Source organism: Stegastes partitus, unplaced genomic scaffold (assembly GCF_000690725.1).
Source record: "Stegastes partitus isolate 25-593 unplaced genomic scaffold, Stegastes_partitus-1.0.2 Scaffold296, whole genome shotgun sequence".
NCBI lineage: Eukaryota > Metazoa > Chordata > Actinopteri > Pomacentridae > Stegastes > Stegastes partitus.
The window spans coordinates 252,526-274,458 of NW_007578027.1; the positions used below are offsets into that span (position 1 = coordinate 252,526).

The 21,933-nt window shown below is 41.9% G+C and overlaps 2 protein-coding genes across 2 annotated transcripts in view; both read right to left on the bottom strand.

Annotated features, from left to right (window-relative positions):
• Nucleotides 1-18,925, bottom strand: part of LOC103358182 (SPARC-related modular calcium-binding protein 1-like) — a 21,852-nt gene extending 2,927 nt beyond the window's left edge. The window contains exons 1-10 of the mRNA XM_008283056.1: nucleotides 18,848-18,925; nucleotides 12,053-12,227; nucleotides 11,673-11,906; nucleotides 11,146-11,199; nucleotides 10,647-10,694; nucleotides 9,267-9,347; nucleotides 8,144-8,336; nucleotides 6,304-6,377; nucleotides 6,064-6,157; nucleotides 2,638-2,964 (exon numbers count right to left, since the gene is read on the bottom strand). Of these exons, the coding sequence (XP_008281278.1) occupies nucleotides 2,649-2,964; nucleotides 6,064-6,157; nucleotides 6,304-6,377; nucleotides 8,144-8,336; nucleotides 9,267-9,347; nucleotides 10,647-10,694; nucleotides 11,146-11,199; nucleotides 11,673-11,906; nucleotides 12,053-12,227; nucleotides 18,848-18,925 (1,347 nt within the window). The 3' untranslated portion in view covers nucleotides 2,638-2,648. The remainder of the gene's footprint in view (nucleotides 1-2,637; nucleotides 2,965-6,063; nucleotides 6,158-6,303; nucleotides 6,378-8,143; nucleotides 8,337-9,266; nucleotides 9,348-10,646; nucleotides 10,695-11,145; nucleotides 11,200-11,672; nucleotides 11,907-12,052; nucleotides 12,228-18,847) is intronic.
• A 2,583-nt stretch (nucleotides 18,926-21,508) lies between these two features.
• Nucleotides 21,509-21,933, bottom strand: part of LOC103358195 (serine/threonine-protein kinase pim-1-like) — a 2,649-nt gene continuing 2,224 nt past the window's right edge. The window contains exon 2 of the mRNA XM_008283069.1: nucleotides 21,509-21,534. Coding sequence (XP_008281291.1) covers nucleotides 21,509-21,534 — 26 coding nt within the window. The remainder of the gene's footprint in view (nucleotides 21,535-21,933) is intronic.

Sequence of the window (21,933 nt, forward strand, 5' to 3'; positions counted from 1 at the left end):
ATAAAATGTTGTTCTCTGCCGTCTTTACGCTGTTTTAATGTCAGCGTGCTAAACTGTAAGTTCTCTGTATGAACACGTTTTGTTTGTGTCAACAGAGACGACATAAATATTAACGCAGAAAAAGGCTCTCTCTATGATTTGCGTTGAATAGTGACCCGAACACACACACACACACTCTGACAGTCGGCTCTTTTCACCGCTGCCTACGTCTGTTTGGATTTCACTCAGGAACACAAACACTCCGACGTCGGTGGGTGTAATTTGTCTGGCAGGAAGCCCAACCGCTCGGCTCTCCTGAGATCGACAGAAAAACAACCCGAAGACGAGAAAGAGACGCTTTTCATGTGAGCGGAGCAGCGAGGAGGCAGACTGGCGACCTGCAGCATGTGTACATGTGTTTCTATGTGCTGTTGGTTTCACACCATCACTAGAGAATAACAACCTCATTAAATGTGATGCACGCTTACAGATTAACCTGTTTTTTTTTTGCTCCTGTCACATTTTTACTACGATATAAAGTCCTGCAGCTCGATGGAGACAGCACAGCTACGAGGATGTCTCACCATGCTGAGTGTGTCCTCCATGCTCTGTTCACCACTTCAGAGCCATGCTGCATTTATTCTACAGATCCAGATGGTTTTATTTTCCTCGTCGTTTCCTCTCTGCTCTGAGAAAAACCTCAAAATGGTCTAAATATTCATCATGTGAGTGTTTGTTTTTTTTACAGAATCTGCTGTAAACACTTTATTTTTTGTTCTTTTTTGCAGGAAACATGCAGAATAAAGTGATTTTGGTGATTTTTTTAGCTTAGATTTAGTTCATCTTCCAAACATGTGACGAGGAAAAGAACTTGCTTTTCAAACCTGTAGGAGGGTTTCAGGTTTCCTTCCCCTCAGGTGCTGGCTCCGTACAGTCGCGCTTACATAATAATGTAATTAAAATTGTGATTAAACAAATATATAACAGCACTGTCAGGGGCTCTGCGTAATGAGAACTTCTGCTTTTGGGAAATTAAATACATTTGGTGCCAATGCTGCAGCATTAACTCAGGAGTTCAACCTTTAATTTGTCACTTTTATGGCGTGTTGTTGCTGCTTCTACTTAAAGAAATCATCTAAACACGACAGGAACCAGAGCAGGACAAGAGCTCACACAAAACATTAGAAGTATAATAATAATAATAATAACAGAGGAGAACTTTCTGAATTTAAAAGTGGCACCACCAGGGATGGAAGCTGCTCTGGACTCAAGAAATGTTTGTCTTCAGAAAATAACCAGAAGAATCTATTTGAGCTCCTTCAGTGTTGTTTCAGGCTGAAGTAAGAGAGGAAAAGCAAACACAGAGATAAGTGATGTTTCCTGACATCACCTCGGCTGCCGTAAATAAACCAGAGGACGCTGGTGAGCAGCAGCTGGAGGCTCCTGATGCCAGATGCTCTCCATCAGGTTAATTGGTTGATTGGCTGAGAACAGGTGGCTCGTTCACAAACTGCTTCTAAAGGCTGCCAGGTCTCAGGCTGCTCTGTCTCTGTGTGGCTGAACTTAGACTGTATGAGGTTATTAGTTGCTGCATAGAAGTCTGGGTGAGTGTCAGTTAAACATCTGGTCAAGTGTGACGTTCAGGACGCTGCACTGATCGGTAGGAAATAAGAAAATACTGTAGAATTAAGCTTTCAATCTTCTGCATCTCAGATCCACCATATCTCTGTTTTTGAGGGTACGAAGGTGTTTTACAAAAGTATTAGACTTCCACCCAGGTCACGTTTATGTCACAGCTGCCCTAAATTAACAGCATTGCTAATCACCAAAAGCATTTCTTATGTTTCTGTGATGGTTAATACACCAGTATGTAGAAGCTCTTTAACCCAAATGATATTTTTAATGCTAAAATATGATTATTATTGTTGTCGATGACTTCTCATGTCAGATTCTAGTTATTTACTCGCATTCCTGAGCAGAAACATTAGTTTTAGTGGTTGGATGAGAAGCCCAGTGGCTCAGATTTGGATATAAAAAGGTGAATTCAGTTTGAAATTCCTCATTCCTGTTCAGAATGGTAAAACATGGAGGCACTAAAGCCCTTCACGATGCTCGATGGTCTATAAATATATTTATATATTTATATACATACAGTGTGTGGTATCTGGTGTTCCACGTCATGGGTTTGAAGTGGTCACCAGGTCAAAGGTTGCACCTGGTTTGGAATTCTGGGTCTTGAAGGTTTAAGATTGGAGGGACCAGGTTAAAGGTTGCTGTTTAGAGAATGGCTGAAAGGCTGTTCTTAGTTCTACCTAAACAACTCCCCTATAAAAGCCAGTGGTTAAGGTCGGTCTGGAGGGTGATTCTTTGTGGCTTCGAATCCTCTCACAGGCAAACCATGGTGTCTGAGATACTCGTTACAATAAACCTCTTTATAGAACAACAAGATGGTATCAGCGGAGAACCTCTTCATCATCTTCACCTCATCGCTACTTTAGGAACAACAAGAGCTTAGTAGAGTCTAATAGGTTTGTGAAACACTGTGCTTGTGGTCGAGATGTTGGTTGATGTGCTGCCGTCAGACATACTGAAGGAAAAACCCCCAAACTGGAAACACTGGAAGCTGCTTGTCCAGTGGAGATCGTCCTGCAGTCTCACCTGTGACTCCCTCAGAGGTCGAGGCAGACTCTCAGCTCTTCTATCGTCAGGCCTCGGTCTCCGTCTCGATCGCAGTACTGAGCAAACTTCTTGGCACATCTTCTCGGCTTCAGCCTCCGTCGCAGGAACTGACGCAGCGGTCGAGCTTCGCGTTCGCTCAGGACGCCGCTGGAGTCGACATCCAGCTGGCCGAAGTGCCATCGCAGCACCGCCTCCGGCCCGGAGGAGTCTTCAGCCTCCGGAGCAGCAGAGGCGCCCAGAGGAGAGGAGGAGGGTGATGGAGGAGGATCAGAGGATGGAGAGGTGGAAGGAGGCGAGTCCGAGGCTCTGGAGGAAAGAAACAGCACAAAAACAAAGTCAGGAGGGATTTAAGTGACTCCAGTTTAACTCTCTGAATCCAAAAACCTGCTGGTGGGATTAGAAGTCATGTTATCTTTGAAAAAATCACAAAAAATACACTTTAAAGACATAAGAATTACTGGATTTTCAACTTTTTAATTGTCCTTGAATAAATTGTGCTTAAAAAAATGCAGCTCCATCAAAAATAATTAACAAAATCAGAGTTTAAAATCATGAGATTTCATCAAAAGCATTCTATTCTGCAAGTTTCATTTCTCAAAAATCTCAAAAGTTACAGCGATTATTGTCAGATTATCATCTTTCTGATAATGTGTGAGTTCAGGTGAGAAAAAAAAACTAAATCTAATCACTACATTTAAATAAAATTACTTTGTTCTTTGTGTTTCTTGTTTGAAAATCATTATAAAATGTACAGTTTGCACCAGATATGGTAAAAAATGCTGCACTTCTCGGCACACATCTGAAAATTTTGAGTTTTGGGTTGAACTGCAGGCAGTGTTGGTGATGAGCCGAAAGAAAACAAGCAAAACAGAGGACAACAAACCTACTGGATCAATAAAATAAATGCAGCACGGCTCAAAAATGGTGAACAGAGGAGCCAGTTGTTGGAAGATACAGTCAGCATGGTGAAACATCTGTAGAGTGAAAAACTTTTTCATGCTTTTATGGTGTTCTAACTGTGTCAGACCGCACAGAAGACGTTTCAAGTTCTTTCTACCTCTACTGGTGGTTGTTCTGTTTCCACAGAGGTGCAGGACTGAAAAATGAGTCCACAGTGATGAAAAATGAGACGAGAGCAAAAAACAAAACAACCACAAACCTGCTTCAGAGGGTTAAAGGATAGAGGTTCCTCTGTCACATAAACACAATTCTACACGCTGCAAAACGACAAAAATCACTAAAACTATAACAAAATGTAATAGTTTGTTGTTAGTGTTGGGGTCTAACGGATAAAAGCCTTAAAATACAGATCTGAAGTCAGCAGCAGCAGCAGGTGAGAGTATTGTTTCTGCCTCTTCAGACACCAGTAATCGGATTTGACAAATTGTTGCTGCGTGTTCACACCTCCATCAAATAAAAGCCGGCGGTTCTATTAACGGCGTTCCTGCAGAACTCAATAAAAACATCCCGTCTTACAAGGAAAACTAAATCACCGCCCGGCTCCCCTTATCAGCACAAACCACGGCTTCAGTTCTCTCCGAGGCCAACCCACAAACAAACCCGGAATTTATTAAACGGCGAAAACTTATCGGGACGAAATATGATGGATATGAAGCTCTGAGCGTGTGCTGGTGGAGGATGATAAAGACCAGAGGAGAAGTGAGATGTTGGTAAGTGAGGAAGGAGGCGAGCAACTGAAAGAGCTGCTCTGGTCTCCGTTAATCAGCTTCCTGGTCGAGTCCGTCGCCTTCACCCAACCGTGAAACTGGTTTTATTTGTCGTCTCAGCAATGACAGACGACGAGTTACACGTTCAAGTCTGAATCGTTCAAAGGAGATGAAAAGGTTTGTTGTTGTGTCACGTTGAGAGAAGTGAAGCAGCGAGTGGAGACGGTGATGTGGGATAAAGTTAACAAGAGGATTGTCACAATACACTCACCACAAAGAGTCTGAGGGAGGAACTACGTCAGCTCCTGGTAGACCAAGGTTTAGGGTTTATACCTCATGGGTGCAAGTCCCTGCTCTTCATTCCAATAAATGCTACCGTCATTACATATTAAAGGCAAATGCCAAAATAGAAGCTTGAACAGAAGCTATGTGAGTATTTCCTAAAGTGTTTGTTAAACTATGGTCACACTTGTATCTTCAAACTGCATATCAGTATCCTTCCACTCAGAATCCTGCAGTCAGACTAACTGTCACATGGTGTTAAGGCCACTAAAGGTCCAACTTCAACTTCTTCACGAACCCCTTCGTGGCAGGGGGAGCACTAACGACTCGGATAACGAGGGGGAGGAGCAACAAACCTCCAACTGAAACCGAAACTCAGGTGTTAATGGCTCCTTTAGGATATCAGTATGTGGAACTCCCAACTAGTCAGTCAGAGCTGATGAAGCCTCTTGGATGAAACGTCTTCAAGGAACTCAAGCAGTTGCTACGATTCATCTACCAGAAAAAACATGACCTGGAGGACTGAGGATCTTCACAGACACGTCCAACTTCAACTTAACTTGTATTTTAAAAGATGTGATGGAGAAATTCAGGGTCTGTGCCTATAAAAAGTAAAGCGATCTCCTTGTGCAGCGATCCTCTACTTCCAGTGCTGCTGCCTCATTTGAATAACGCCCTCTGGAAGTTAAATTCAGTCTATAACATGTGCTGGATCTCCTAAACTCTGCCAGATTACGATTCTTCAATTTGATGTTCATTTTGGGGAAGAAGAAGAAATCACAGGAAGTCAGACTGAGGACGTCTCTCATGAGGACACCTGCCACAGTTCAGGTCATTCGTACTGAGTGTTCTCCACCAGATGCCTCCAGACGTCATAACTTGACGCTGACAGTCCGACCCTGGGGGGTGAACTCTCAATGTCACATAAATGTCGAACCAAACAACGGGCATCCTCTTGGTGGCGCTCTGAGCAGAACTGGATGTTTGCTCTCAGGTTGAGCTCCAGAGTGAAATCACAACCTTCAAGTGAACAAAACGGGACTTCTAGGAAGTGTTTAAAATGTTGCAGGAGCACTGGGAGCACTGGGGGCACTGGGAGCAGTGTGGTACTGCATAGGAAGATGGCAGCTTGAAGTTTTTATAGGTGCAGACTTTTTGATTGCACCTCACACCTTTTTGAGGACATCTTTTCATAGACGTTTGTATTTTTTTGCAATGTCCTTATAGACTCTGTGTTTTTACTTAGAGAGTGCCTTTAAAGTTCTGTTGCATTGCTGTCTTACACTGCAGTATAATGACAATAAAGCTTCTAGTTCTAACTCTAGTGTCCCCAAAGGGAGATCTGTGCAGCAGTCAAGTACACAAACACAAATAAAGATTCAAACACACAGACTAAACGTGCAAAAAATGTTCCAAATGCCGTGTCCATGACAACTGATAGACTTGATGGACTCACTGGTGTGGACTCAGACTCCCAGCATGCTCTGCTTCCAGCTGCAGCGCTCTGACCAGACTCTTCAGGAACTGCTTCTTACGAGCTCCAGGACACCCTGTGGAAGGAGAACAAACGCCGTGAACCAACATCTACAGAGTCCGCATGACGACGACGGTCCGCCGTGACAAAGCGCCTCAAAGTGAGATTCTCAGATGTGAAGAACATTTTCAGTTTCACTCCTCTTTCTGCTGTGACGTTTACCAGGTAGAGGCTTCTCCTTGTGCCTCCTGTCTGTCGGCGCCTCTCCTGCCCCGGTGCAGTCTGGGATACGATTCCTGCGGAGACACAATAAATAACCAACGTTACACCTGAAGTTTATCTCAGAACCTGGTTTAACTTCTTCTGTTTGACCGTCTCTGATTTGCTTAAAACTTTTTTTTTTCTGGATATTTAAAATGTTGTCAAATGTCTTCATTAATATTCATATTTTATCCTTTAAGCTTTCAAAGTCAGACTTCTGGCTGGACAGAAGCAGATCAAAACACTTGATGATTTCAGACAGAGTTGACTTTGAAGATCAAATATAGCAACTTTTTAAAAAAAAAACAGATTTTAAAAGTATGTAAAGTTAGTGTTTTAAACTTGTACCACAGATTTAGCTGCAGGAAATCAATCAAGTGCAGCGCGGTTCAACAGAAATATGAATTTTTATCCGTTGAAAGCAAATTTAAGACATGAAATAATAGAATAAATAATAAGAATAATAATTTTGTCAAGTGAAGTCACTGTTCTTTACGCAGCACATTTAACATCATTTTTTCTTTCTGGTAAAGAAATAAAAATACAAACTACCAGACAGGGTTGAAAAATAAAGTTACAGACCTACAATTTTAAACATGAACCTGAGTAATTCATATTTTAGGAGCCTACAATATAATTCATTGTACAAATGACTAAATGAAATATCAGAAATGTGGAAAAGAAAAGTGATAAATGTGTTTGTTTTTGCTTATTCTGTACATATAATCAGAGAGAGAAAGTTTATTTGGTAAAACACAGCAGTAAAATAGAAAGTCTGTCTTCATACTGTATAAAAATACTCAACATAAATACACATTTAAAATAAAAAAATAAGCACATGATTCAGCTACATGATGTTATGCTGTTAACCTGTTGAGTCTTAAGATAATTTACAGAGAATAAATAAAATTAAAAATGATGTTAAAAAGCATATTTAAGCCATAATTGACAAAAAAGATTTAAAAAAAAAAAAAAGTTAATAGATAAATAAATATTAAAAGCTAACCACAAAGGAGCGATGGAGGCAGCTGTGAGGCTCTGGTGTTATTATTTTGGGTTTTGGAGGCTGAAAAATTAACATTTCTACTCAGATATTTTACACCAGAGTGTGTTGTACGACAATAATTACTAGATTAGCATAAATCAATAATTTAGGTCACTTATCAATCAAAATCATTCTCTGCCTCTGGAGGTTGTAAACCACTCATTAAAATGTTTATACAGCATTTACAGTGAAGAGGCGGCTAAAAATGAAGAGTAATTAATTATGAATGTGTCTATAGAAGGTCAAGATGCCTCTTTAATACTGAACGTGCCTTTAATTGAGCTCAGAATGCAGAGAAAAGCAAAGTTATTCTGTTCACAGGTGAGATGCAAAATGAATTCTGTTTACGTGAAGCTGCACGAGATGGAAAATGAATGTGTTGTTAAATATGTACCAGAACAGACACAGTGCAGGAGGAAGCGTCCAATAAATATCTGTTCTGGGCTGCAGGGAGTTTTTTTCTCACATCAGTGAAGCAAAACGGCGACAAGAAAACATCCTCCAGTTTTCCTCTGAGGAGTCTGTGAGCAGCAGCTGATAAAACCCCCCGAGAACAGAACAGTTTATTCTGATTTGTTCTGTCTTCCGTTTAAGCAGAACCCACCTGGGAGAGGTGACAGTAATTGGTGCAAAATTGGACGATTAGCACGAACCGCTTCTGTGCATTTATACACCAGTCAGCTCTAATAAGGAACGGGGAGGAGGAAGCAGACAGGGGAGTTAATTGATTAACGAGGCACAGATGTGATTGGTTACCGTGCAGAGGTTCCCGGTAGAGGCCTCCCGCTGTCCGCCCGGACGCACCAGCAGTAACCGGTGGCAGCGTGGCACTGAACGGAGCTGTAGCGTCCGTCCGCAGTGCATTCTGGGATAAAACGCTCGTCCTGCCAGGCCGGACGGATCTGAGAGAGCAGCGAGGAGCGCTCGCGTTCACACGTCAGAGGACTGTCTGCACAGAAACACAAACATGATCTCTGTTAGCATGCGTCTGAAATCTCACCTACAATTTAAAAAAGATTTATTTGTGAACTTCAGTGTAATACGTTATAAAGTCCTGCACCTCAGTGGAAACAACCAAAGCACTAAAACTTTTCTGACACAGTCCTAAAGTCATAAACTGTCAACAATAAAGATTATTTGTCTTACTAACATTTTAAAAACCTGGAATCAACACGTGCAACATTTTTCCAAGTGGAAAACATGCTGACCTAAAACACTATCGATATCTAACATTTCTAAACTTTGGGATGTTCTGATCAGGTTTTTTTCCCCCCAGGCTGATCAGAGGCATTTAATACTTCCCGTCTGTCAATACTCGACACCATTTCATTTTATAATAACACTTCAAGTCCTGTAGATCAGCTGTAGTACCTGGCTGTTCCACCAGGTGGAGCCTCCCAGTGTTTATTACTGCAGTGACCAGCAGAAGCAGGCAGCTCCATGTTGGTAAGCAGAGAGCATTGTGGGGGTTTAGCTGGTAGGAGGGCATCATGACAAAGTCTTTAGAGAGGTTTATTGACATCCATGTGCTCAAACCAAGTCAGGATCAATACGTAGCAGCTGCTTTAGAGCTCTGTATAACGTGTTTATGGTTTAAAACAATAAAATAAGCAAAGAACAAATGTCCAGTGGGCTCAAGTTGGATTATAAATTAGTCAGTTACTGATTGATAAGCTGAATTTATTAAGGAAATCATTGGAATTTGTGTATGACAGCAGATGCTAACAGATTTGTTCAGATCCAGTTCAAACCTACCTTATCAATTACAGTATATACGTTATTAAACTTGAAGGACTGGGTAATGTTTCCCACACAAACAGCCCATAAACTCATCAGTCTGTCCCTTCACTCCAGTTCAACAGCAGCAGCGTCGACTCACCGGTGGGCCGTCGGACGGACCGGTTTCCTTTGGGCTCAGAGTTCATCAGGATGGTGACCCAGAACGGAGGCGCCGTCAGCTCTGAGCAACGACACAACACCAACACCACAACAGGTCAGTTCTGCTGCTTTAGGACGTGACACAACCCGACAATCCTGTACAGTGACACGAACAAACTGCAGCGATTTACAGCAAAACAAAGAGACAAAAACATCCCAGAGTTCATCTTTTGTTCTATTGTCTTTACTGTTTGGTTCCTACAGACTCTAATATGGATCAGTGTTTAATTCATCAGGAAAAAGCAGCGTCACAGTGATGAAACTCTTCTTTACTGCAGATAACAACAAGGCAGATGTATTTTTACAATAAAAATCCAGACTTGTGAGGGATATAAAGTCTGAGGCAGCAGGAGTCCTGAAGCTTCTCGCTTCACCAGAGCGTGACGCTGTAACTGAGGATGGACGCTCACTGTGACACTAGGACTCAGTTTAAACGAGTTTTCTTTAGCAACTCAGGAAACTTAAACCCAGCTGAGAACCCACTGACGTGTCTTCATGCATGAAAATTTATTGGAAAACCGTCACTTAGTGCATTCACACACACAGAGCAACACTAGCAGTGACTCCGAGCCTTATTCTGGTCACCTGATGAACAACAGTCCAACACTGGGTCTGTTGTAGCTCAGTTTGAGTCTTCAGCAGCTCCAGGTGTGTTCAACAGCTCCTCTCCACCTGCGTCTGTTTGTTGCTCAGCAGGTACAGAAGCTTAAAAACCTTTTTAAAAACTGTCCAAAACCACCTTAAAAACTTGTTCAAAACCGGATTGAAATCTGTCCAAAACCTTTTTAGAACCTTTCTCATAACAGTCCAACGTGTCCATAAACTGTCCATGACGTCCACTCAACATGATTTGAACCATTTTCTCTGAAACCTGCTGCCTGCTGTAGACAAACCAACTGACATCAGTGACGGTGAACCAACAGTAGAATCAATAATCAATAATTACCTTTAATTCACCGTAAAGCTCTGTAAGAACAAAGGAACTGACTGAACTTCATACTGTTGACTTCTTTGTGTCACATAAGTTGCAGTGCAGGGTTTTGTCTCCCCCTGCTGGCTGTGACTGTAACTACACAACCACTGTTCAGGCGTTGTTATGAAGTTTTAGACGATAATAAAGTTTCTTGTTTATCTGCAGCACTGAAACTTTTAACAGACTTCTTTATCCTCCACCTGCTCTGTCTCTGTTGCTTCAGTTGCTCAACTCTGGGCAACTAATCATTGCCGCTGTGCTTAGAGTTGATCTGGTTTAGGTAGCACCGGCAGGACTGAAGGTGATAAACATGAATAAATGTGACTCGGAGAAGGTCGTGTTTGTCACCTGCAGGTTTTTTTGGTTCCAACGTCGGCGAAGGTTCACCGGCTTCATCTGGAACATAAAAAAAAGAGAAAAAATGAAGGAATCAGCCGAAGTTAAAGGATTAAAGTGTGTGAAGGAGCAGAAAAAACACTAGAGTGTGTGAAAACTTGAGAACTTACACCTCTAACGTGTGAATTAATGTTGGAAATGACATTTTACATTTATGTGTCTGTGGTGTTGAACGTTCTGAAACATCTTTCTCTGCTGATTCTGGAAGAAAGTCTCGACTAAAAGTGCTGCTTCTGAAAACGTCTGACAGCATTTTTCTGGCATCTTAGAGAAGCTTCGGCCGTTAAACGTTTGTTTTCTCTGATCTTCTTCCCTCATCTGTGTTTTTTAACTGTGACATAGAAAGAATCAGAGCAGAACAGAGAAAACTCTTTGCACAAGCGTCCGGCAGAGAAGCGATAAAAGAAGGAACATGTTCTGTATGTGGTGTTTCTGAGAACGTTCTTCGTACCTTGGATGGGAGCTGAGTCCACATCGGTGGTCTGGAGCAGCCTGGTCATGTGATCTGTTTGGAAAAACACCATTTAATCCAGACGGACGTTAAACACCAGACAAAGACTCCCAATAAATACAGTAGCAACACATAACAGAGTGAATGTTAGTCCGCTTTAGATTAGAGACAAACTGAACAAACCCAGGGATGGTTTATGCAACACACAGAACATCAATACAGGAAAATATAAAACGCACCACAGCTGGATTATATTTATATTTATATTTATATTTATATTTGGTGCACTTCCACAGACCCCCATTATGATCATGGTTCAATAAAGTGTCCATGTTTTGTATTTGTGCTCGTAAACATCACATCTAGTAGCAGCATTAGTAGACGCATTAGTAGTAGTAGTGGACAGGGCATCGGCATAGTAGCAGTAGTGGTAGTAGTAATAGTACTACTAGTAGTTGTAGTAGTAGTAATAGTTGTATTAGTTGTATAAGTAGTAGTAGTAGTAGTAGCAGTAACACTGGTCTGACCGGAGCAGTCGGGGACCTGGTGCAGCACCGTGGTCCCGCTCAGCGGCTTCCCGTCCGGCGTGGAGCACCAGCAGTAGCCCGTCTGGTTGTGGCACTGCGTGGGCAGGAAGTGGCCTTCAGAGCTGCACTCGGGGACAAAGATGGCCGCCGCCGGACCGAAGCTGCTGCTGCTGCTGAGGCCTCGAGCCTCCACGGCCTGAGCTCTGGCCAGCTGGCACTTGGTCTGCAGCGGGTCTGAGACGGAGCAGAGTTAGAGTCAGTGGTGACAACAACAGGAACAGCTGGTTTCTACGACAACAGTCATCTTATGGACCAAACGTCTTCAACCAGAGACACGTTTCAGTCTGATGAACCAGGAGCTGCTCTACGGTGGTCTGTACCTGAGCAGTGTGTCTGTGGGGCCAGACGCAGCTGTGTGTTGATGCACTGAGCCCTCTGGAAGGAACACAGCGACTTGTAGAGGCGGCCGTTGCTGCCGCACACGGCTCGGTGGCGCCCCCGGTGGCAGTCCAGCACACAGCCACGAGGCCACATGTTCTCTGTGATCAGGAAGGGCTGCACACACACAGAGAAACAACACACAAACACACACAGTTAGGCCTCGTCTACACATCAATCTGTATGTTAGACACACTGCGCCCCCTGGTGGTCAACACTGGCGATGCATTCAATTAAAGGTGGAAACTTGGCTCAGTTTTATGGCTCGTACACATGAAGCATTTCTGCCACTAACACATGATCAATAACACACAAGCTCATTCTGCACACATGTTGTTACAGGACGTATTTCGGCATGCTAGACAGCTAGCATGTGCTAAGCTAGCTAGCTTCTTTTGCAGCTATACATCGACACAATTTGACCGTTAACACAAACAACCAACCAGCTCATTCATTCTCCAACCACCTGGTGCACACAGGCCAGGTCCTCCCTAAACTACTGCAAAAGTTCTAGTTCTTCAAAGTACTGGAGGCAAATTCCAAAGTCGTACAAACACATCAGAGGTTTCTGTAGCAATTGATTCTTTAATATCACACCTGAATAAACCGACTGAAGCAGAGAAACATGAGTTAAAGAAGTCGACATATTTAAACGTGCTAAACTTCTGCAGACAGCTGAGCAGCAGCGTTTTACCCGTCAGAGGTAAATCCTGCAAACTAACGAGTGGACAAACTTCACTAATCGAGGTTTGATGGCAGCTCGTTTCCTGCAGATTCTGAATGTGCTGCCAGGAGCTGGATTTAGGCCTGACAGCAGGACTTCTGCGCCGGCCGAGTGACATTTTTCAACGTTTACGAGCTAAATAGGAGCTTTTTGAACAGACGTGAAACAGAACATGTTGGAATAAGTGTGAGCAGCCAACGGAAACATCCAGCCGGACTCTCTGCCAGCAGCCGTTCACGCTGATCGCCTCCATTTCCTCCTTCATGAGGTTTAATAATACGTTCAGGTCCAGGAAACAGAGCGAGGACGAGTATTCCAGAGGATTATTACTGCTGCTACTAATAAACGTCAATGAGAAGCTCAGAGGGGACACGTTTGTTTACATGAGAAAATATTGTGGATGGAAAAATACAAATTCCAGTAACTTAGAGGTTTGTTTGATCAGAACAAATAGGGAGACGTCTGGACCGAAGCCTTTAGAATAAAAGTGGTGCTTTTCAGAAATGTTAAGTCACCCCGAAACCCGTCACAAAGTTTAATTAGAAGGTCTTCTTTATTTTTAAAATATTTTTTCACCGTAGTGACGTTTGGCTTCACGTCTGTCTGAGCTGCAGTAACGGAGTGGAAAAAATAAAGCTTTTTTTTATTTTTTTTTTACAGTTTTTAAACTATTTTTTGGACAAGTTTGTGTTATTTTACACATTTGCCATGCTCTGTTAAATGTCTAATAAAATCTAATATATATATAGAGAGAGAGAGATTTACATGTTGACTGTAAAAAGAATAAAACAATTTTTAAAAATTGGGGTTTTTTTTTTGTTTTTTCAGAATGTTTTTTTTTTTTTCCAGTGTCTGGCCATAAAATTAAAACATTTTTGCTGTGTTTAAATCAGCAAAACCATATAAATATATTAAGGATTGAAACGTGTTAATCATTATTTAAGGGTTTTTTTTAACTAAGAAAAAAAAATTGAAATTTACATTAAAAAAAACAGGACAAATCTGTAAATAACATCTAAATCAAAAATGTGTATTTTTACAATTAGTAATTTGTTCTTTTACAGTGTTTTACCTTTAAATTATATATTTTTATTGTTGTTAGATCGGCTAAAAATATTATTTTACAGATATTTTCTGTTAACTTTACAATTCTTTAATGCTACTGTAATCCACTTTTTTTTCCTTGCAGACAGATTTTCACTTTTTTTCATAGTTTTGTTTCTACACTCACCTCTCAGCGTCGACAAATTCACATTAACTTCAAGCATCTACCAGTAACAGCATCTAAAATACACACCCCAGTGCATCTAAACTATGTTCTGCTGCACAGAAATGACACCAGAATCCCACAATGAGATGTACAAAGTCTGCATGCTGCCTGACGACACACACACAGCTCAGCATCACTCTCCTCATCAGAGCCTCCTTGTCTGTAGGAAACGCTGCTGACATGATGTGGAGGTGAATGAAGCTCTGTGCCGCCACGTGAAAACATTAATTAATGTGTTAATGCAGAGATCCGTGTGAACCAATCAGGAGACAGAACGTGTTGGACCAGCCGTTAAAACGAGATTATTCGCTGCTCTTCTCTCGTTATCTCAGTTTGAGGAAACTCCAAGAAGAAAAACAGATGATATGAAGGCAGCCCTGAGTCTCCAGTGACTCCTAGAACTCTACGTTTTCTGTCATAGAATCCTTGAAACACTCAAACCGCCGCCACAAAAACAAGATTCTGGTTCTTTCATAGATTTATTATAGATCTTCTGTAAATGTGACAAAATCTGCCAGGTCAAAAATACACATACAGCCATTTGAATTAAACAGTAAGTAGTTGTGGTGATTATTAATCCTCTCTTACCTTCTCGTGAGCGACTGACTACAGCTGCTGACTGATTTAAACAGAACCCATCTGATCCACTCACTGGACTGAAAACACAACAGCAGGAGGAGCTCAGCAAAGATCTGACGAAGCAAACTGTTACAACTAAAAACAAGTCAGAAAAGACATTTGAAACCATTTCAGAGCAGCTTCAGATCCCAGAATCATCAATTTAAAGTCCAGTCGTGTTGCTGCCACCATCAGGAAGAAACACAAACTGTCAGGACGGTCAAGAGTCAACCAGGAAGCAGCAGGAAGCAGCTCTGGATGGATCAGCTGTGGGTTTGACATCAACATGAGAGGTGGTTCTTCCTCCAGAACTTTAAAGCTCCACTGGTCACATGGACAAAGAAAAGGCCTTCTGGAGGAAAGTTCTGTGGTCAGATGGAGCAAACACTGAGTAGAAACATGTCTGGAGGAGAGAAGGTGAGACCTTCAACCCCAAGAACACTAAACCTGCCATCAGGCATGGAGGTGGCAGCATCATGCTGTTAATAGATTCTAAAGGAAGAAATCTAAAACCATCAGCAGAAGGTTGATGTTGGACACAGCTGGATGTTTCAACACCCAAAAAATGGTAAAAAGAAATGGCTTAAATCAATCAGGATGAAGGTTCTGAACTCGTCTGCCCAAAGTTAAACCATCAAGAACTCGTGATAAAGAAACTAGTCTGAGTCAGAAAGACAACAAGTTTAGTTGAATCCCGTCAGCAAGAGGGTCAAAGACATAAACAGAACCTCGTGGACCTAAAGCACCCAGTTGAGGGGAAAATGGCCAACAGACGTTAAACCAAATATTAAAACTGGTGTTTGTATATTTCTGAACCCTCAGATTTGATCATATTTTCAAAAGATCTATTAGAAATCTGAGAAAGAACCAAACTACACGATGGATTTTGTGGGTTTCAATGATTCCGTCGTAGAAAATGAATCACTGGAAACTTTACGAGGACGCTTTAGTTCAGCGACTCCACTAGAAGTTTCCATAACACAAACACACCGACGCACGCTGCTGCGCTGACTCGTCGCGTTGAGCCCGAACCCAGTTCTGTGCAGCGGGTCCAGGTGCAGAGTGTCGGGTGACCTGCTTCCTGTCTGTCAGGTGGAACCGCAGCAGCCACAATACGCTCAGTGTTGGAACAATTAGCAGCAGTGTTCCTGCGGCTGTAAACCTGGAGCCGTGAGCGTTCAGGAGGCCGGACGGCGGCCAGAACAAGCCTCCACTGTCTCCGTCCAGATACCTCCGACCGCCGCCGAAGGAAAACATTCAAACTCATCTCCTGAGCTTTGCCAAATGTGATGTTTGGCTGGAAAAGGTCCGGCGATGCTGCTGAAAGGCCCGTTGACACCCGACGGACCGGTTCGACAAACTTTGCTTTTCTGCAGCAGCTCATTAGCGGACGGGCCGATGACGACGACGACGACGTGTTTAACACACCTTCAGTCAGCCGTCAGCCCGACGACACACACACACACACACACACACACACACACTGCAGGCAAACAGAGCGGCTGCTGTTCTTCTACATTTTCACCCATTAAAAACAAATTAGCTGCATTTTAAATGAACACCTGACTGTTTACAGACCATCTCCTCGGTTTGCAGACAGGTTTTAACATTTTATGGAGCCACTGAGTTTAACTCATGCAAGAAAACGAGTCAACCTGCAGAGACGCCGAAACCTGCCTGGAAGGTTTTATGTCTAATTAAATCACCAAAATGACCCGATTTACCAAAATCTGAAACGATGAAAACTAAAAAATTTAACAAAGTTTCAGCTTTCCAACATTCCATGAATGCATCATCTGTGATACGTGGTTCTGTCAGACAAATTAACGTTTAAGCTTCAAATCACAATATTTTGTCAATATCGCATCCTAAAGTTGGCCAGAATGAACCCATTTTCATCAAATCCTGTAAATAAATAAAAGGATGCTGCTCAGGACAACTGGTTCACTGCAACCAACAGTCGTAGACGTTTGGAAAATAAAGTTTTTTTTCTTTTTTTTTTTTTATTTACTGTAAAAGCTAAAAAATTCACCAGAGTTTCAGCTTTCCAACAGCCTGTGAATGCATCATGTGGGATGTGCAGTTCAGTCAGAAAAATTAAGCTTAAAAACACACATTTAATCAACTAATAACGGTTTATGAGAAGTGAGAGCAGCTGTTAGCATCTAACTCCTGCTTGTTGTTCAGATTTGATCGTCTTTGTTTGGTTTACAGACAATTCTCTAATTATTCATTAATTTATTTATTTGGTTTTTGTTATTGTTGCCTTCATTTTGTTGTATTTATGCCTTTTAAATTCATTTTTGTCAAGTTTTTTAATCTAGTTTTTAGCATTTCATGATATTTTTATGCTTCATGCAAACGTCACGACTTAAAACCGTCACCCGGTTGTTTATTTGGATTAAACCGACTCTGACTTTAAGATCCAGATCAGGAAACACTCCAGCTTCTGACTGGAAGGTAAACAAAAAGAAATTCTGTTCAGAGGATTTGTAGAATCAAACTTTTCTCGGTGGAGCTACACTCAGAGTTTCAGCGGCTCTTAAGTCTCAGCCGTCCGAGTTTTCCTGAAGAACTTAAACGCACCATCAAGAACATTTTCCTGCATTAAAACTTAAAGAATCTAAAGCAACAGGATGATTCAGGAAGTTTAAATCTAAAAACCTACAAAATAATCCACAGGAACCTAAATGAACGGAGCAGAAAAACCTTGAATATACTGTTTTTTAAAACATCTTGTGTTCACTGTTTGTTTGTTTTACTGTAAATCTGTAGTTTGAAACAATAACATCACATTTATTGGTGCTTTTCTGTCCATAACGTTTCTGTTTTTAAACCTGACATCAGTGCACTTTGTGTGTTTCCACGTTTATCCGCCATATTTCTCCTCAGATCGTCTCCTGTAGAGGCTCCACTGAGCTCTGCTGTTTCAGGTTTCATGCTGTTTGCTCTCCGGCTGCAGCGCTGATGTTTGTCCAACACGTTACTGGATTACTGAGCTGTTTCTCACACTCTCTCTCCAGCAGCAGCTTCAATATTTGTGTGTTTGCGGTTTTTTAACCTCGACGTCCTCCAGAGAGGTTTAGAACCTCCAGAGACGGAGCCAGAACCGAACCTCCTGATTAACGTCCAAACAAACAGCGGCTCTGCCAGAAACAACTGAACAGCATCAGGCCGGTCCGAAGAAACCCAATAAATCCTACATGAACTGAACTTCTTCAACACTTTTTAATCACCTTTGTGGTTTCGTGTTCGCTTCGTTCTGTGTCTCACTGAAGAACAGAATCAGAACCAGACCTACAACCTGAACTACACTCTACAAAATTAATGTCTTCAAACAGTTTTTACATTAATTTTAGAGCAAATAAAGTATGAACAGCCATTATTTAGTTTTATTTCTACGCTGTTATATTATTACTTTACAGATATTTGTCCTTATATTTGTTATTCTCATGTGTGTTTTTGACACATTTGCTGCCAGTTTCACATTTTTAAAGGATTTTTAATAAAAATGTGGTAATTTTTAACTGTTGTTTTACAGCTTAACCCTGTTTTTATTCAATCACAGATAATAAATAGTAAAACCAAAGAAAATTAAAGTCTTATTGACATGTTAACTGTGAAAAACAGGTTAAACTGTAAAGTCATTTGTCCTTTTATGAAGTCTGACGGTCAAACTGAACATTTCACTGCCGCAATAAAATCTGATCAAAATATTTTCTTTGGTTTTTACAGTTTTTGAGTTTTATAGTGTTTTTATGTCTTTTAAAGTCTTTTCAAAGTTGTTTTGTTTTTTTTAACAGGACTTTTTCTGTAATTTAACAAACAGAAAATCTGCTGAAATACAACAAACTGTTCAAAACACACTGTTAGAAACGTTTTTGTTTCTTTTCAAGCAGCCTCAGATCTGATGAACCAGAATAAATGAAACAAACACAAACTGAATGAATCACCAACAAACGTCTTCGTCACTTTTCTCCTCCGTTCATGTCACAGTTTGTCCTCACAAACGCTCCTAAACAGCTGCAGACACACAAACAAACAAACAAACAAACAAACAAACAACCACCCCGGCTCCTCTAACGACTGACCTCCAGACGCTCGGTCCGTGTTCCGGTAACTTACCGGCTTCCTCTCGGTCCGAACCGACTCCGTCAGCAGGACCAGCAGCAGCGCGCGGCAGGTGAAGGTGAGCGCGAGCATCGTACCTGCCGCGGCGGTGCACGCGGCCGCGCGACGTTCACAGCGTTCCGACCGGCGCGGCGCGCGCGGAGCCAGACTGTAAACAAACAAACAAATAAACAAATAAACAAACGGAGCGTTACAGAGCCTCCGGACGGAGCTGCTCTCCCGGTGACACCGAGCCGCGCATGCTGGCTGCTGTCCGGTGGGCAGCACGGGCTCCCCGAACCAGCTCGTGCTGCACGCGCACACCAGCGGACAGCCCACTTCCGCTGAGCGCGAGACGAAAACCAGTAAAGAAATGCAGCTTTACATTATTACTATTATTATTATTATTATTATTATTATTATTATACATTAAGGCTGGAAAGTAACTAAAGTACATTTACTCCACTACTGTTCATATGAAGTTCTGGGACTTTATCAGCAGCTCAGATGATAAAACAGGCTTTAAAATCCTCCTCAGTATTCACAACATTTGCAAATAAATAAAAATAAAAAGCCTTTAAAAATACAACAACACATAGAAACAAATGAAATCAGTGTTTTTTTTCCAACAGATTTGTGAATCAGAACTCTGTCTCATCTCCAGTTTATCGTGTCTGGAGCCTCAGATTGATCTTCTGTCCCTGATTATAACTTATGTGTCAGTCAGAGGGACAGAAACAAGAGTTTAACTTCAATATTTTGACTTTATTTTGCTGTTAATGCTTATTTTATTGATTATAATTGTCAGTGCAGGACTTTTACTCGTAATAACGTATTTCTACTTTGCTGTATTTGTACTTTAAGACATCGCTGCCCTGCTGTTTAATCTACAGTAAACTCTGAGTTTTTCATACAATCTGGGTCTTTGTTGCAGCACATTGAGGTTTTGCAGGTTTTTCCTTAATGCACAACAAATCTTCTTACAGCCAAAGCAGCTTATTACAGTAAGAAGTAAAAGTTAAGAAAACAGAGCAGCAGTGTGTCGCTCCTCTGACACCCACTGGCCTACATGCTGAGCGCTCATGTTCAGCGACATGCAGCTGGAACATGAGCGTCAGGCTGCAGCAGGAAGCTGGGACAGCTGCCACCAACATCTGGACGCACACAATCAGCTGCACTGTTGTTTCCACTAAACGGCCTGAACTCAGTGTTTGTACAAGAAAACCTTCAGAGAGGGCGTCGTAGGGTTAACAACCAGGCACAAGCTGTATTTTATTCTAATAACTACATTTAAAAGAACCATTTTGGCCTCAAAATATAGCGTTGGCCCCCAATTGCCCCCCCTAAAAGTAAAACCTAGAATCACCACTGATTTTGGGGGGCACCCAATAACTGTGATATCTGTAGATGGAGCCTACAGCAGTTTCTCCAGAAGTGTTTTTTACTTGTACTCACATTGTATGACTGAATATAGACCTAACCTGATTAAATAGATCGAACAGCATCAACATGATGTGGAAAAGGTTTCTGGTCAGAACGTACTTGTACAACATGGAATGTACAATAACTGCTTCTTTCAAAAGCAGCTCGTGGTCCTCAGACTGATCACAGTGAAGCCTCATGTTAGTAACAGCCTGATGGCTCACGGTACGTTACCATGATACATACATGTAAACACACATGAACACAAAGCTCTCCTCTTTTACATTAACAATGTTGTGTCTGAGGAACGTCTGTCTGTCCTGCTCTGTGTGTCACCTGATGATGGACTACAGCTGCTGGACAGAACCGTCCCCCAGAACCTGTCTGGGTCACTGGTCTGAGCCTCACATGGCTTCTTCTTACCTCTATTCAGGACTTTTGGGCTCTTTTGGACCCCAGGCCATTTGGTTTAGGTGACAGGTGTTGTTTTTTGATTTTTAAAGATTTTATTTTTAAATATAAAAATAGGGACATTTGTAGCCAAAAATATGTCAACTTATCAGAAAATATATTGAACATTGTATAAAAGTTGGCACATATTCTTTCTTGGGGTCCAATGGACCTCCAGAGACCTTCTACGTATGGGAACATGAAGTCCTGAACAGGGTTCAGATAACGAACCCTGCTGGCTGCTGCTGGAACAGAGACTAAATGACACCATTCAGGTGGAGCTCAGTCTTGGGATCGGGAACATCTCTGTGTAAAGTGTCTTCATTTAACGTCAGCACATTTTCCTTGTTTCAAAAAAGAAGAAGAAAAAAAACACACCGTAGCAAGATCTGGTGTCATATAATCATTAATGCAGGAACCTCTTGACGGTTATTTACCATCTGGTTGGCCCGTTTCATCAGCTTCTCTGCCCAATAACATCAACTCTCTGTCATCAAAATGTTAAATGATGAACTAAAGACAAATCTACGAGTTAAGATAAAACATATCAGGAACTCGTTTGTGTTCAACTTGCTGCACATTTGAATTTGACCTTCATCATCTCAGAGTGTCTGTCAGTGCAGAGTGGACGTGAGAGAAAAGGTGTGCTTGTTTTATGTTCCAGCTGCTCCCGTCTCTACCACTATCACAATGCTCTGTTCACCCCGCCCCCATAAAGCTGCACTGTAACGACCAGCTAGCGCTCCTCAAAGAAACGACCCAATGACAAGCCAGTATTTCACCTGGGGGCCGAGAAGAGGCCAATCAGATTCCAGGAGGGGCCATGGCCCCTGTGGACAAAACAGGTGAGGGCAAACCGGCCTTATACAAGCCTCTCACAACCACCCCACTCAGTGGGGTCACATTCACATGTACTTTTTTTTAAAGTTGTTTTTTGGCCTTTCGTGCCTGTATTTGAAAGTGTAGTGAAGAGGGGCACAAGAATGGGACAAGGACCTGCAGCAAAGTGTTATGAGCCGGAATCGAACTCACAACCACTGTGTCGGGCACGTAGGCTCCTGTACATGGAGGCCAGCTCAACCAGGTGAGCCATCGCGGTGTCCCAGTACACTGTTTTACTACAAAGAATCCTTCTCAGTGCAACTCAGAGTTTGTTTGTTTTTTTTAACACATAACTTAATTGTTGTTGTTATTATTATTATTATTATTATTATTATTATTATTATACA